Below are 13,611 nucleotides of genomic sequence, written 5' to 3'. Positions count from 1 at the left end.
ATAGAAAAATAACTGGTTTGTGAATTTTCAGTAATTTAGTTATTAAGTTGTGAAATGGACTTTGTATATTTTAACTATTGTATTTTGTTCATTCGCTAACTGGTTTCATTCTTGCTCCAATTATTTAATTGTCAGTGTCGATTCAATTTAATTTTCCGAGGTTGAAGCTATGGCAACAAACTTCTCTTTTCCTACATTCATCTCTCTGTACCGCATATTGTCATAATCTAAAATGTGATTCGAAATTGGTGTTTAATATTATAGAAACCAATTATAAACTTTACTTATCAATGACTTATGATGAAGTAATTTAAGTCTTCTTTATTTTAAAACAAAGACATTGTTTCCTTCATATTAACATTTTATATGTTAACAAAATTAGCATCGTTTTTCAGACTTTGCATTAGACGATTTTTACGATTTTATACTTATTTTATTTTGCTCTTTTACAGTTACGGCAAACAATCTAAGCAAATCCTTCCCGATAGCTTCTTCCGATTCAGATCTTTCGCGATATAGAACTCATCAACATCGTGCTCAGTCACCGTCATTAAGTAACCTGACAACAGAGGGCGTTAGTAGACAGAAGGATAATAGCCATTCGTCAAATACATCCAAGTTTTTGCGAGAGATGCAGACACATAGTAAACATCACATGGGCGAGAAAGTTGCTCAGGTACTGTTGCTTTATTTGAACTTCTTTAATCACCAATAATTAACTTTTTTTTTTAGAAAGGTAACACTCATATTTAAGAGTTTGTTCATATGAGCGTCTCTCTGTTCACATTTGAGCTTTCAAATTTACGAAACTTAATAAAATTAATACGTTAGGCTAATTCTGACTGGGAATAGGACAACTATCTTATCAAATATTGCTTCATACAATGAAATCCAATTCGATCGTATATTAATTTTTCGGCCAATTTGATAATAATATATCATTTCCACATCGAGGGTTTATTACCTAAGAATATTAGGCAAGCATGATACTAATTGCACATTGGTATTGCGTCGTCTATCTCACCAGACAGTGTTTTATACTAGCTTCTAAACATAGTCATGCGCAGAACCCTGGTAGTTCTAACATGGAGATGGTCATTATGCAGTTAATATAAATCATGCCCACTCGTTGTATTGTTACTGTGTGCTACGGGTGGTCTATAGAACAGTAACGATATCAACGGAAGGCACAATCCACACAACGTGCCTCATTCCCTTAAAGGGCCTGCAACAAAGAAATTTTTGGTGACGTTTCGAGTTGATGAAGATCTGAGTTGGCAACTTGAAACGTCGTCTAAAACTTCCTATGCAGAGTCTATTAACAACGTCTTTCAACTCTACTCTGTTCCAACTAAGCCTTTTTTCAAGCAACTAAATATTTTAGGACAAAGATAAGTATTATCATTCCTTTTTATGCATCAGTTATACATTTATACTAATGAGTTTCTGAAAATCAAGTAAATGTATTTACAGTATGCGGAACCTTGAGTACGCTAACTCTACTAATTAAATAATTAGTATTCCGCTAAAATTGAACATTCTATTTCAATAACCAGTTCAAAAGATACAACAATGAACATTATATTTATGTTAATTCAGAATTCTGGGATTAACATTTGTTTCTTGTTTAATGCAACTGATAGTTTTAATGTTTTGTTTTAATCTGGGATCGAGAAACAGTTTATTCCAACAAACGTATGTCAGCCTATGGTGTATAAATCATAAACAACACCAATATACGACAAATCGTATTTTATATTAGTCCTGAAATACATTCTACCATGATATACAATACGCAGGTGACGTTTCGCTTAGTGATTTGGTATATTTGTTAGAACTAGGGATCACACAAATAGTAGTTTTAGTTGTATATCCTGATATCCGACAGGATTCGGATCTTTTTTGGATCGGATAGTATATATGTGACCATACATATTGAAAGTGCGTCTCAGGCATGGGCTTCAACTTTATTATAGTGTAGTATTAAACTAATTATTTCGTCATTCTTTTCTTTTTAATTTAATAACGATGTGCATGAAAATGTTTTGTACGAGTGAGTGGCCGACAGATGCAATCCATTAACATCGCCTTTCAAATATATGTTTTATAATTTTAATTTCTATCCAGAGATGGCACTGCTTTTGGCACAATGGTGGGGAAGGTTATGTAAAATAACTAGCAAGAATATACGGACTTTTTTCGGTATCGTTATTTCAATATGTGCAAGATTATTTACTTTGGTCGTGTTTGGCAGTAATATGTAACGCAAAATTTTTTTCTAGAAAACCAATATGTGAAAACAAATATACGTTGAAGTTAACATGAATGGTTGTAGCTTTTGTAATGGTTAACAACACTGAATCCAACGCCATCTGTCTACGCTAGCCGATCCTATTTTTAAGATGGTAGACTAGAGGGCAGACATTTAGCTAGTCAACACCCCTCACCACCAATTTGTGGGCTACCCTAATCGAATAGTGGGATTTGATCGTCACTTTTATAACTCATAAAAGTTTGCAGAGTTTGCGAGTGCAATATTTTTTTTCCCCCCACGGTAAAAAGACGTCAATCACGGAGCTTCAAATTTCCAATCCGGCACACTAGTCACTGGGCCACACTCGGCCCGAACTTCTTGAAATACTATGTTGTTAGTTTATTTTTATGATTATCATTTCAAAAGGAAAAACCAAAAATTTTAGTAAATTTTAATTTTCCTGGCCTACTTTTGTAGTATCACTCGTAAAAAAACAAAACAAACAAAGAAAACACTATAAAACAATTGAACGACATTTAGCATTGTTGAATTCTTTTATACGAATCGTAACGAAATAATCCTGTTTTATTAATTAGATGGAATATTTCAACAACATCAAGAAGCTCACGCATTTGCAAATAAGAACTGCTGAGCTGTTAATATTTGAACTTCAAGTGTATGCCAATACTTTCTCCATGTTAATAGTCCTAACAACTACAACTTTGACTAGCGTGTTTCTAAACAACTTATTTGAAGTCTGGCGCCCTGATTTAAACTAACTGACTAAAGTTTGTAATTGATACCACTAATATCCAAACAATTATATCGATTATACAGTTGAACTTTTCATTAATTTTAAAGAAGCTAAATAATTTTAAAAAAAAGTATGAAGATGCGTGTTTTAATTTTTTTTTCGTACTGGCCTCTAACTATTTGGGAGCGAGTGACGTGCTCCAGATTGTCATTATGAGCTTTTTTTGTTGAGGAACGTCTTTCTCTAATAAATTACCTGCTGGACAGGAAGTGTTGCGTACACGGGTTGCAGATACTTTGGGTAATGGACCCTTGACATTCTCTATTAGGATCGGTACACTTAACGATAAAGGGTACAGGTAATTCAATTTAAGATAATCTCTTTCTCAAGTGACCATCAACATTTGCTAGTGATACCATTAGTTAGTGAGACGATGGTTATGAACCTGAAAGTAAAGGTGCAAATGATTAGAAGATCAGCTGACATGGAAAGAGAGATAAGCCTGTTTGATGGCGGAACAGACAATGAATCGCTCTCTGATCTTCGTTATCGTCTATCGCCCTTTTCAGTCAAAAAGAAAGTTAGTTCTACCCCATGTTACTAGTGGTAACTGAAAACAGCAGCGGACAGAAAAGGATGATAAATATGGTCAGAAGGTATTGTTTGTTTGTTTTTGAATTTCGCGCAAAGCTAGACGAGGGCTATCTGCGCTAGCCGTCCCTAATTTAGCAGTGTAAGACTAGAGGGAAGGCAGCTAGCCATCACCACCCACCGCCAACTCTTGGGCTACTCTTTTACCAACGAATAGTGGGATTGACCGTCACATTATAACGCCCCCACGGCTGAAAGGGCGAGCATGTTTGGTGGGACGAGGACTCGAACCCGCGACCCGCAGATTGCGAGTCGAGTGCCCTACCCACCTGGCCATGCCGGGCCGGTCAGAAGGTGATAGATAACAGAAACTTCCTGTGAAGATTAGCATAACAGTAATACGGAAAGAAAGGAAAGAAGAACAACAAATAAAAATAGCAGCGAAGATAAAGAGCGATAGGAGTGTAATAGGAATAACATGGAAGAACACAAGTGTAGTGTCGAACATAGAATAACATTGAAATAAAGAAGCGTTGTGTGGGTAAAATAAGACAGAAGTTTGAAAGAGATAACAATAACCTATCAGAAATGTGTTATAAGGACAGCATTGATAAAAGGAACGCAGAAGAATGAATATCTGATACGATTAGTGCAGAAGAACGAAACTATGATAAACATTACACAGATGTACAACTGGGATAAAACAGAAGAGAATTATAATAGAGACAACACAGAGAATCAAAACAACAGAGAAGTTAAAAACAGAATGACAGCAGGGACAGCATAGAATCAAAACAGAATCATTATAGACAAAAAAAAAGGGGGGACTAAAAGATAATTATAATAGAGACAACACAGAGGACCAAAACAGAACTACAGCGGGGACACCATAGAATCAAAACAGAATTATTATAGAGACAACATAGGGGACTAAAATATAATTATAATAGAGACAACACAGAGGACCAAAACAGAACTACGGCGGGGACACCATAGAATCAAAACAGAATTATTATAGAGACAACATAGGGGACTAAAATATAATTATAATAGAGACAACACAGAGGACCAAAACACAGCTACAGCGGGGATACCATAGAATCAAAATATAATTATAATAGAGTCAACACAGAGGACCAAAACAGAACTACAGCGGGGACACCATAGAATCAAAACAGAATTATTATACAGACAACATAGGGGACTAAAGATAATTATAATACAGACAACATAGGGGACTAAAATATAATTATAATAGGAAGAACACAGAGGACCAAAAAGAGATAGGAACAAATAATCCCAACGAAATATTGAAGTTAAATCAGAAGAATTTTATTTAAAATAAAACAGTACAGATAGTCATAAAATCACCATCAGTATCACAGAAGAACGATGAAATAATGAAGTCACAGAAAGACGAAACTATAAGAAAGGGTATAATGTTACAAAGGATAAGATAAGTAATAGAGGATGTGTTGGAGATAAAGCGAAACGCTAACGGGAAAATAACGATATTACTGGAGTAGTCAAAATTAATTACTGGATCATCAAGAGAATGTGACGCAACAAGCCATTAATAAAGAAAACTCCGAAGAAATTCAAATTCGAAATGGATTGGAGGAAGACATAAGCAACAGTGAAGGAGCTGCTGAAGTTCAATGTAGACCATTTGATAAGGTCAAGGGTTAAGTAGCCACAGCGACGAATGTACATAAATTAAAGGAAAATTAAAATGACAGACAAACCTGTATCTAGCTTGTTTGAAAATGTTGCCCAGGGTAATTTTTCTTAAAAGAAAATATTAATTCAATGTGTGGATGAAGAATGCAATTGTATTCAAGTGGATAAGTGTCATAAGTGTCACGTGCCACTTGTTAAAAAAAAACAACGAAAAGACTCTCATGATATCTACAATTCAGCTGTGTCAACTCCAGTTTGCAAGGACAAAACATGGGTTGTAATAGGAGAAGAAAAAGTTCTATAGCCTTACACTTACATAGAAACGGTGTTTCCGACGTTACGTACCTTAAAGACAACCAACGGCCAGTCTACACAGACGTCAATAGTCTCCACAATAGTATTGTCTCTCAGGTAAGTGTAATACGATCAAAGTTTAAAATGTGGAACGTTTTTATCAGTTTTTCAAACAATATATTTCTAGAAGTGTCAAAACTACCACTTCGTCTCGTCTGTGCTCGTAAAAATGAAGCTTTTGCTGCCATCTGTTGGGAATATATCAATACAATATCGGGCAAAGATATATAGATTTCACGTATTTTTACGTTATCATTATTTATTGTTTAATTATAAACTTTAAACTTTTTGTTTTCACACGAATCAAACCAAAGACGTTTTGGCGGTCTAATATAATTCATTTTACTGTGATTCAATTCACTGTTTTGTCACGAAGATAAAACTGAAGGTCAAGGTGAATGGCATAAAGATACGATTCCTTGCTAGTCCATTCATGGCTTGTAGACTAAATCGAATGAAAGTCTGTGCGAAAAAAAAAAAAAAACTTCTTATATAAATAATCATGAATAAAAAAAGTGAATAAAAATCTTAATGTAACTTTCAAGGTTTTTTAAAGAACAAATTATTAAAAAATTTAAACCAAAATTTTGGAAAACAAATCGAGTTTTTCAGTCGCTCACGTGCACTTATGATTCACATTCAACAGTCCCATGTTGTACAAATGATATACTTAGCCTTGGTTGTATAGGTTTATATTAAAATTGTTTCGGTTCATGTAATTGTGTGGTCATATAGGTCTATAATTTGTTAAGATGGATAATAAACGTTGGATTGTTAATGACAGTTTTATTAAGCGCAACATTATGGAAAGTCTTATTAAGCGCAACGTTAATGAAAGTCTTATTCAGCGCAACGCTTTGCTCAGTGTTTCAGGAATCCCTGCCCACCGGTGGTCATATAGGTCTATAATTTGTTAAGACGGGTAATAAACGTTGGACTGTTAATGTAAGTCTTATTAAGTGCAACGCCTTGCTCAGTGTTTCAGGAATCCCTGCCCACCAGTGGTCATATAGGTCTATAATTTGTTAAGACGGGTAATAAACGTTGGACTGTTAATGTAAGTCTTATTAAGTGCAACGTCTTGCTCAGTGTTTCAGGAATCTCTGCCCATCATGTTAAGACGGGTAATAAACGTTGGATTCTTAATGAAAGTCTTATTAAGCGCAACGCCTTGCTCAGTATTTTCAGGAATCCCTGCCCCCCTAGTGGCACAGTGGTATGTCTGCGGACTTACAACGCTAGAATCCGGGTTTCGATACCCGTGGTGGGCAGAGCACAGATAGCCCATTGTGTAGCTTTGTGCTTACTTAGGGTAGCCGTTTCGAGAGAGAATGCTTTGTGAAGGGCTGGATAGGATGGTGTAAGTTTATAGGCTCTATTTAGTAGACAGAGAATAGGATTGCGTTTGAAAAAGAAGGGTATAAGACTGTCAAACTACGCAGTTGAAAGCATTGCGTCATTAATAGATATTTGATCTCTGTACCTTTTCTAACGCCCTACTAAACCTAGATTTTCCCCATATTTAACAACAATGGACTGAGATTTCTAACAAAAATGCACGTGCCTGTTTTTTTTATAATGGTAAAAAATAATAACAATTAGCAGTTTTTTTCCCAAGATTTGTGTACACTTGGTTTCGCTTGCTCACGAAACTTCGCTTTTTTTCCATCAGATATTATCATTTACTCATCGTCACTGAACCCCGTCTGACATTTTCCGATGATATATATCGACCGAGCCAATATTATCCGCGTCATTGTTCTTCCCACACTTTTATCTCGTACCTGTACTGAACCGTTCTCGCACACGAAGGCGTGGCACTTAGAAATTCTAATTCGCCAACGTTCTTTTCATTTTAATTTATTCAGGTAATGAGGTCTACAAAGATGTCTGGTAACCATAATGACCGTTTTCATTGGCACGCTGAATTAAAACACAAAGTATGCGAAAATTGCTAGATTTCGTTCGTATAAAACATAAGATTGAGCTCAGAATTAATGTAACGTATTTGACGTGCAAGTTTTCAATTTAATTTTCAAATTTGCAAGCTTTTGGTGTGGTTGGTTTAGTGTAAATCCAAATTGAGCTATCTACTGTGTTCACTGCGAGGAATCCAACCTCGGACTTTAGCGTTTGATCTGTGCTGTACTACTATTTTTTTTTATTATTTAGATGCGAAGAGAGGAATTGCTCGAAACGTCGTCCATGTAAATACATTTTGTTTAGCAGTCTTTAACATTTTGATTAATACATGCTATTAATTCACTCACTTTTCAAGGGAAGATGGTATATACAGTCATACAGTCATTCTGTTTATAGACCTATATGATGGAGACTGCAAATCTAGTTATTGTTTCCACAGCAATATGTGTGATGCATTTATATAATGATTTTTGTACCTCATGTAGTCCTCGTGTTTAGAGGATGTATATAATACTTACACGAAGTACATTTTGTAAATCATGCAGCCCTCATATACGTAAGAATATTTATTATTTTCTCAAAAGGGAGCAGAAGTCCACCTGGCGGGGTCACCTGTTTTAACTACTCGTACCTCTATACAGTAGTGTGTTGTCTGTCAGTCAGTAGACACTAAATGACGTCACATTTGCTTAACGTTGCAATTTGTACTGTCGTGACGTCAGTAAAACTTGCGCATGCCATGATTCACGAGACGAATTATGCACCCTGTAGGTTACAACACAGCATGACATATGAACTTCAAAAGCAAAAAATATAAATATTTGTTACTCTTAATTTTGGCTTTATTTACTCTTGAAACAGAACGTATCCTCTTTGACAGATTTTGTAAGTTATGCAGTCCTAGAGTAACCTGTATTGCTCGAATACTGAAACAGATCTAACGCACGTTCGTTACCTGTAAGTTGGAGCGAGCACATTTAAACTTACACTAAATACTTGTACTAAAAAGACTGACTGTAAAAGTGACATCTATTTCACATGTTAGATATATTGTGTATTTTTGGTAGAAATGTTTCTGTGGTTTGTAACATTTGTTAGTTTTTTGGGTTTTTTTTTTTTTGCATTTCCACTTTTCATTGTGATTATAGAAAATTCTCTTCTCTAAGGCGATGTTTCTGTTGAAGTTTCAAAACTGTCTTTGTTTAGTTCTATTTAGCTTAATCACTTTGATTAAATAGGTACAACAATTTAGCAGCCCGTTATTTCTTTGTCGTATAGGTGCGCAAGGATATCACTAATTGGGAAAGAATTTACAGCATTCAGGAACAGGAATTGTACGCTTACGACAACATCAAGTAGTCCAACAATTCAAAAAACATTTTTCCGAGTATTTGTTAGGGTTTTACTTCAAAATTAAGATGTCTCCTAGTGCGTAAGCAATAAATTTACGGACTTACAACGCTAAAACCTAGTACAATTTCCCGTGGTGAACAGAGCAAAGATAGCTTATTGTGTAGCATTGCGCTAAAACAAACAAAACTTGAAGTAATAGTAGCTTTCTCTTTTAATTTTTTGAACTGTGGTAATTTTTACTTTCGATGAGGAATTCTGTATTAATGTTTTGTGTTAGAGGATTTTTATGGAACCAAATACGTCATTGGTCGGTGAGGAGACATGTAATTATAATGTTATCTTACACGTAGCATGGTCAACATGTCCAAGATCTTTAACTTGCATCTATCAAATGTTAACCATTTTCATATGAAAGGTTAGAGATAATAACAAATACGTTAATCCTTGGTCAATATGAACATCCACATGATTTTTCAACACTTTTACTAATTTGTATGCTTGTGGTTGATAAATTAAAACTTTTATTTTGCGTGACTTATTGAAAAATGTTTACAAGCCACCTAATGGGAGTGTACCAAAGGAGATAACCGTGCAGACCTACAAATGTAAAAACAAAACGAAAAAATATTAGCGCGACACCACTCGAAATATAATTTTTGTCTAACACGATAGAGGTCGCGAGTGTGTCCCAGAGAGAGGTATGCCAACACAAAGGGTTCTTTCAATTAATATTAAATAACTACTCAACTATAGAAATATCTAAAAAGATCTAGCTCTAGAAAAAATCAATAAAAAAATCAGTGATCCGTGTGGACAAGCTCTTTCTTTCTCAACCCTGGAAGAAACGCTAGCTTAGGTAGTTGAAGCCTCAAAGTTATAGGCTGGTGGAAATCTAAGTCTGCCTTAATTAAGGATTTTTCAAATTGACTAGAACAAATAAGAATAATCATTCGAATATATTTTCTAAGTTAAAATCATTCAAAAATGATGTAAATAGCTTCTATATAAAGGAGCTACTTTAAGTATGAAACTCAGTTCCTAATATAACGAGGAAAGTGTTTTTAACCTTATATTTCTGGAGGATATTTAACATTTTTTTCACTGCTTACTCCTATAACTGCGTTATTACAGGAAGCTCTTTTATGCCTAAACGTTTACATTAACAGCAGGTTAGACCGGAATCAAAGTGATTTTTAATTTACAGATTTGCTTCTCAAATATTTTAGTGGACCATCAATGTTTACTGTGTTTTGGCATGTTCCAAAAATTTTAGAATTAAGATGACTAGTTAATGCTGGTGGACGCTGGGAAAGAGGAGTGAAAATACGTTGGCTTTACAGTTCTCAGACACAGGCTACTTTCGTGGTAAGTTCGTTGTGAAATAAATGGCGGACGTAGGCTTACGAGACCTTGGTGCAACAATATTTTGGTCCCTCTAAAACCCAGCTATACTAATAATCTTACGTAAGTAAAAAATATACTAAGTCACAATACAAATAAAATAAATCCATTTTTCTTTTGTTTCGTGCAGTATTAAGACGTATGTTTGTGTGAGAGTGGTGGACTTCTAGTTATTCACTCGTAGGAAACCTCTAAAACGACCGCGTTGACCCCTATTCGAGGTGATACATTCATGAGTTGCAGCACTGTATCACAAGGACCTTTGAGTCCTACAAGTGTTAATTTTATGTATCCTACAAGTAGGTCTATACTTGATAGGACTGAGTATCATCAGATGGACCTCATGGCTACTAAAACTGTTAATGCCATACATCTCACAATCGTGAGTGCGTAAAAAGAGTAAAAATCAATCCCATTATTCAGCTAAAAGGCAGCTAAGGATCTTGTGGCGATGGGTACTGCTGAACAACCGCCTTCCCGTTGGTCAGAATTTCAAAATTAGGCACGGTTATACCTAACACTAAGGAACTCTGTTCTGGCTGTTTACCCTATATGTACATAAGATGTGTTGAAAATACCAGTTCTTATGTCTTTCTGGCGTAATTATTACTTTTTTACATGACAAATTTGTTCGTTTATTTTTTTTTTAGAATCCAAATTAAAATGGCATCATTATTAGTGCAAAATGGGAAGAATATGGCACCGTTTCTTCCCAAAACATTATAGGTCTTATAATGTCTTTTTCACAATTTCCATTATTACTGGTTATTGGTACCATTGTTACCGGTATCGTTGTTAGTGCAAAATGGGAGGAAAATGGCACCGTTTCTTCCTTAAACAGAGGAAAATTACCAAGTACAGAATCAACCAGTCATAGTGTATTTTCTTAGTGCGTTATCCGTGGGAGTTAATTTGTATAATAATTCTTCTTTACGAAGTTCTCTAACACTCTCTACTCATACGAAAGAAGACATTTGTGAAAGGCAGCCGGAACTAGGTCGAACCAAGTGGTTAACAATGGCAGTGCGCACCGTTTGGATGTATAATATATCGATTGTATTCAGAAATGTTGGTAGCTTATCAAAGTTTTACATCCGGTTTTGTGAGGAGGATCTCTACTTCTTAACAATGAGATTTATCTCCTTTTTAACTTCACTGTCTTCTTTTTTTAAAGTTCTATGGTTTTGATATAACGCTGCTACTTTAAACCAGCAATTAACTGTAAAAGCTCTTATCTCACAATTGGATATAACCAAGTATTAAACCAGCAATTAACTGTAAAAGCTCTTATCTCACAATTGGATATAACCAAGTATTAAACCAGCAATTAACTGTAAAAGCTCTTATCTCACAATTGGATATAACCAATTAACTGTAAAAGCTCTTATCTCACAATTGGATATAACCAAGTATTACACCAGATCCGTTCATGCAGATTGGATATAACCAAGTATTACACCAGATCCGTTCATGCAGAATGGATATAACCAAGTATTACACCAGATCCGTTCATGCAGAATGGATATAACCAAGTATTACACCAGATCCGTTCATGCAGAATGGATATAACCAAGTATTACACCAGATCCGTTCATGCAGAATTTAATAATCTTGATTTTTTTTTAAAATAAATTTCGCCAACTTAAAACTATTTTCTAATTCAGGCAAAGATGACTGAGTTATGTAAGTTCAGGCTTCAGCTGATGAATGACTGGTAAATATTATCTATGTTTAGTAATAATTCTGTTTAAACCTATAAATCAGTCGTGTAAGCCCGAACTTAACATAAGAAGTGTTTCATTCTATCATGCAATTGGTGTTACGTATAATGTTTGAAGGGAAAAAAAAGTCACGTATTGTTTGAAGGGGGGAAAAAAAGTCACGTATACACACACAAATATACATACGAGAAAAAGAACAGTTTACAAAAAATCGTTAAAACATAGCAATTTAGCAGTAACTTTCGTGCGAATTCTGTTTAAAGAAAGCCAAACTTCGGGTTTTTGTGTTGTTTTTTTTTAATTGTTAGTTTGAAGTTAAGCACAAAGATACACAATAAGCTATTTGTGCTCTTCCAACCACGGGTATCGAAACCCGGATTCTAGCGTTGTAAGTCCTCCGCATACATACCGTTGTGCCACTGTGTGATAAATTATTTATAGATGAACCTTTCTGTGAAATTTATAGAGGATTAGCCCAGTTTAATCCAGTCCTGACAAGTACATTCCCTGGCATAATAACACGAGGAGTCTTGACGCTGATGATATCAATCAGAAGTACAACACAAACACAAGCTTCGCTTTTTCCATGTTTCAAAAGGTTCATGTTCAGTACAGTTATATATATCACGGTATTTTGGACAATACCACTGGTTTCGGGATTGTTTATTTTCATATGGCAGGACACTGTTTGAATCCTGCTAGTTTTGAATGGGAACCTTCGTATTTACTTTATTTGTTTAATAGCATTTCTGGTGCTTCCTCTACAATGATTTGTCATTGTAAATATAACAACGATTTGCCATTGTATCTGTAATAATAATTGGCCATTGTATCTGTAATAATAATTGGCCATGGTAAATATAACAACGATTTGTCATTGTATCTGTAATAATAATTTGTCATTGTAAATATAACAACGATTTGTCATTGTAAATATAACAACGATTTGTCATTGTATCTGTAATAATAATTGGCCATTGTAAATATAACAACGATTTGTCATTGTATCTGTAATAATAATTTGTCATTGTGACAACAACATGCCTTGATATGTTTCATAAAGAAATTAATGGAAATAGCAACAGAGGAATTACCCTTTGTTTTAAACAAGGAAAATTTTAGTAAAATGATGCTTTAAGTATGGGTTGAAGCTTAGATCAGCGTTTCAGGATCTGGTGTCCGCCATTCGTGTTCAAAATTACATAAAAATATTTTACAAAATATGATTTGTGAAATAAAATATATTTTTCGTAAAATTAAATTAATATGAAATAAAACATTTTCTCGGGTTTCTCGGGTTACTAGAGTTTGATATCTGCTGGCATAGATGATTACAGGATAAATGTGTTTTCAGAGTTTAAATTCCTTCACGTAATTAAGTCGACACTTAATCTACCAATACAAGTGTTCTAAGTGTAGAAACCTGTAAATCGGATCTACAGTTTAGCATAGATGATTACAGGATAAATGTGTTTTCAGAGTTAAAATTCCTTCACGTAATTAAGTCACATTTAATTTTGGAATACAAAAACATCGATAGGTTTGTATGTCCGCGAAAATATTTTAAATTAAAAGGGTTT

The 13,611-nt window shown here is 34.6% G+C and overlaps 1 protein-coding gene across 2 annotated transcripts in view; it reads left to right on the top strand.

Moving 5' to 3' along the window:
* Nucleotides 1-537: 537 nt before the first annotated feature.
* Nucleotides 538-13,611, top strand: part of LOC106466019 (potassium voltage-gated channel subfamily H member 7-like) — a 55,715-nt gene continuing 42,641 nt past the window's right edge. For both annotated transcript variants that reach the window (XM_022393981.1, XM_022393980.1), the window contains exon 1: nt 538-676. In XM_022393981.1, the coding sequence (XP_022249689.1) occupies nt 632-676 (45 nt within the window). In that variant the 5' untranslated portion in view covers nt 538-631. The remainder of the gene's footprint in view (nt 677-13,611) is intronic.

The sequence above is a fragment of the Limulus polyphemus genome, unplaced genomic scaffold (genome assembly GCF_000517525.1).
Source record: "Limulus polyphemus unplaced genomic scaffold, Limulus_polyphemus-2.1.2 Scaffold2123, whole genome shotgun sequence".
In the NCBI taxonomy this organism is placed as follows: Eukaryota; Metazoa; Arthropoda; class Merostomata; order Xiphosura; family Limulidae; genus Limulus; species Limulus polyphemus.
The sequence above is the reverse complement of the archived record's forward strand: the minus strand, read 5'-3'. Positions and strand labels throughout refer to the sequence as shown.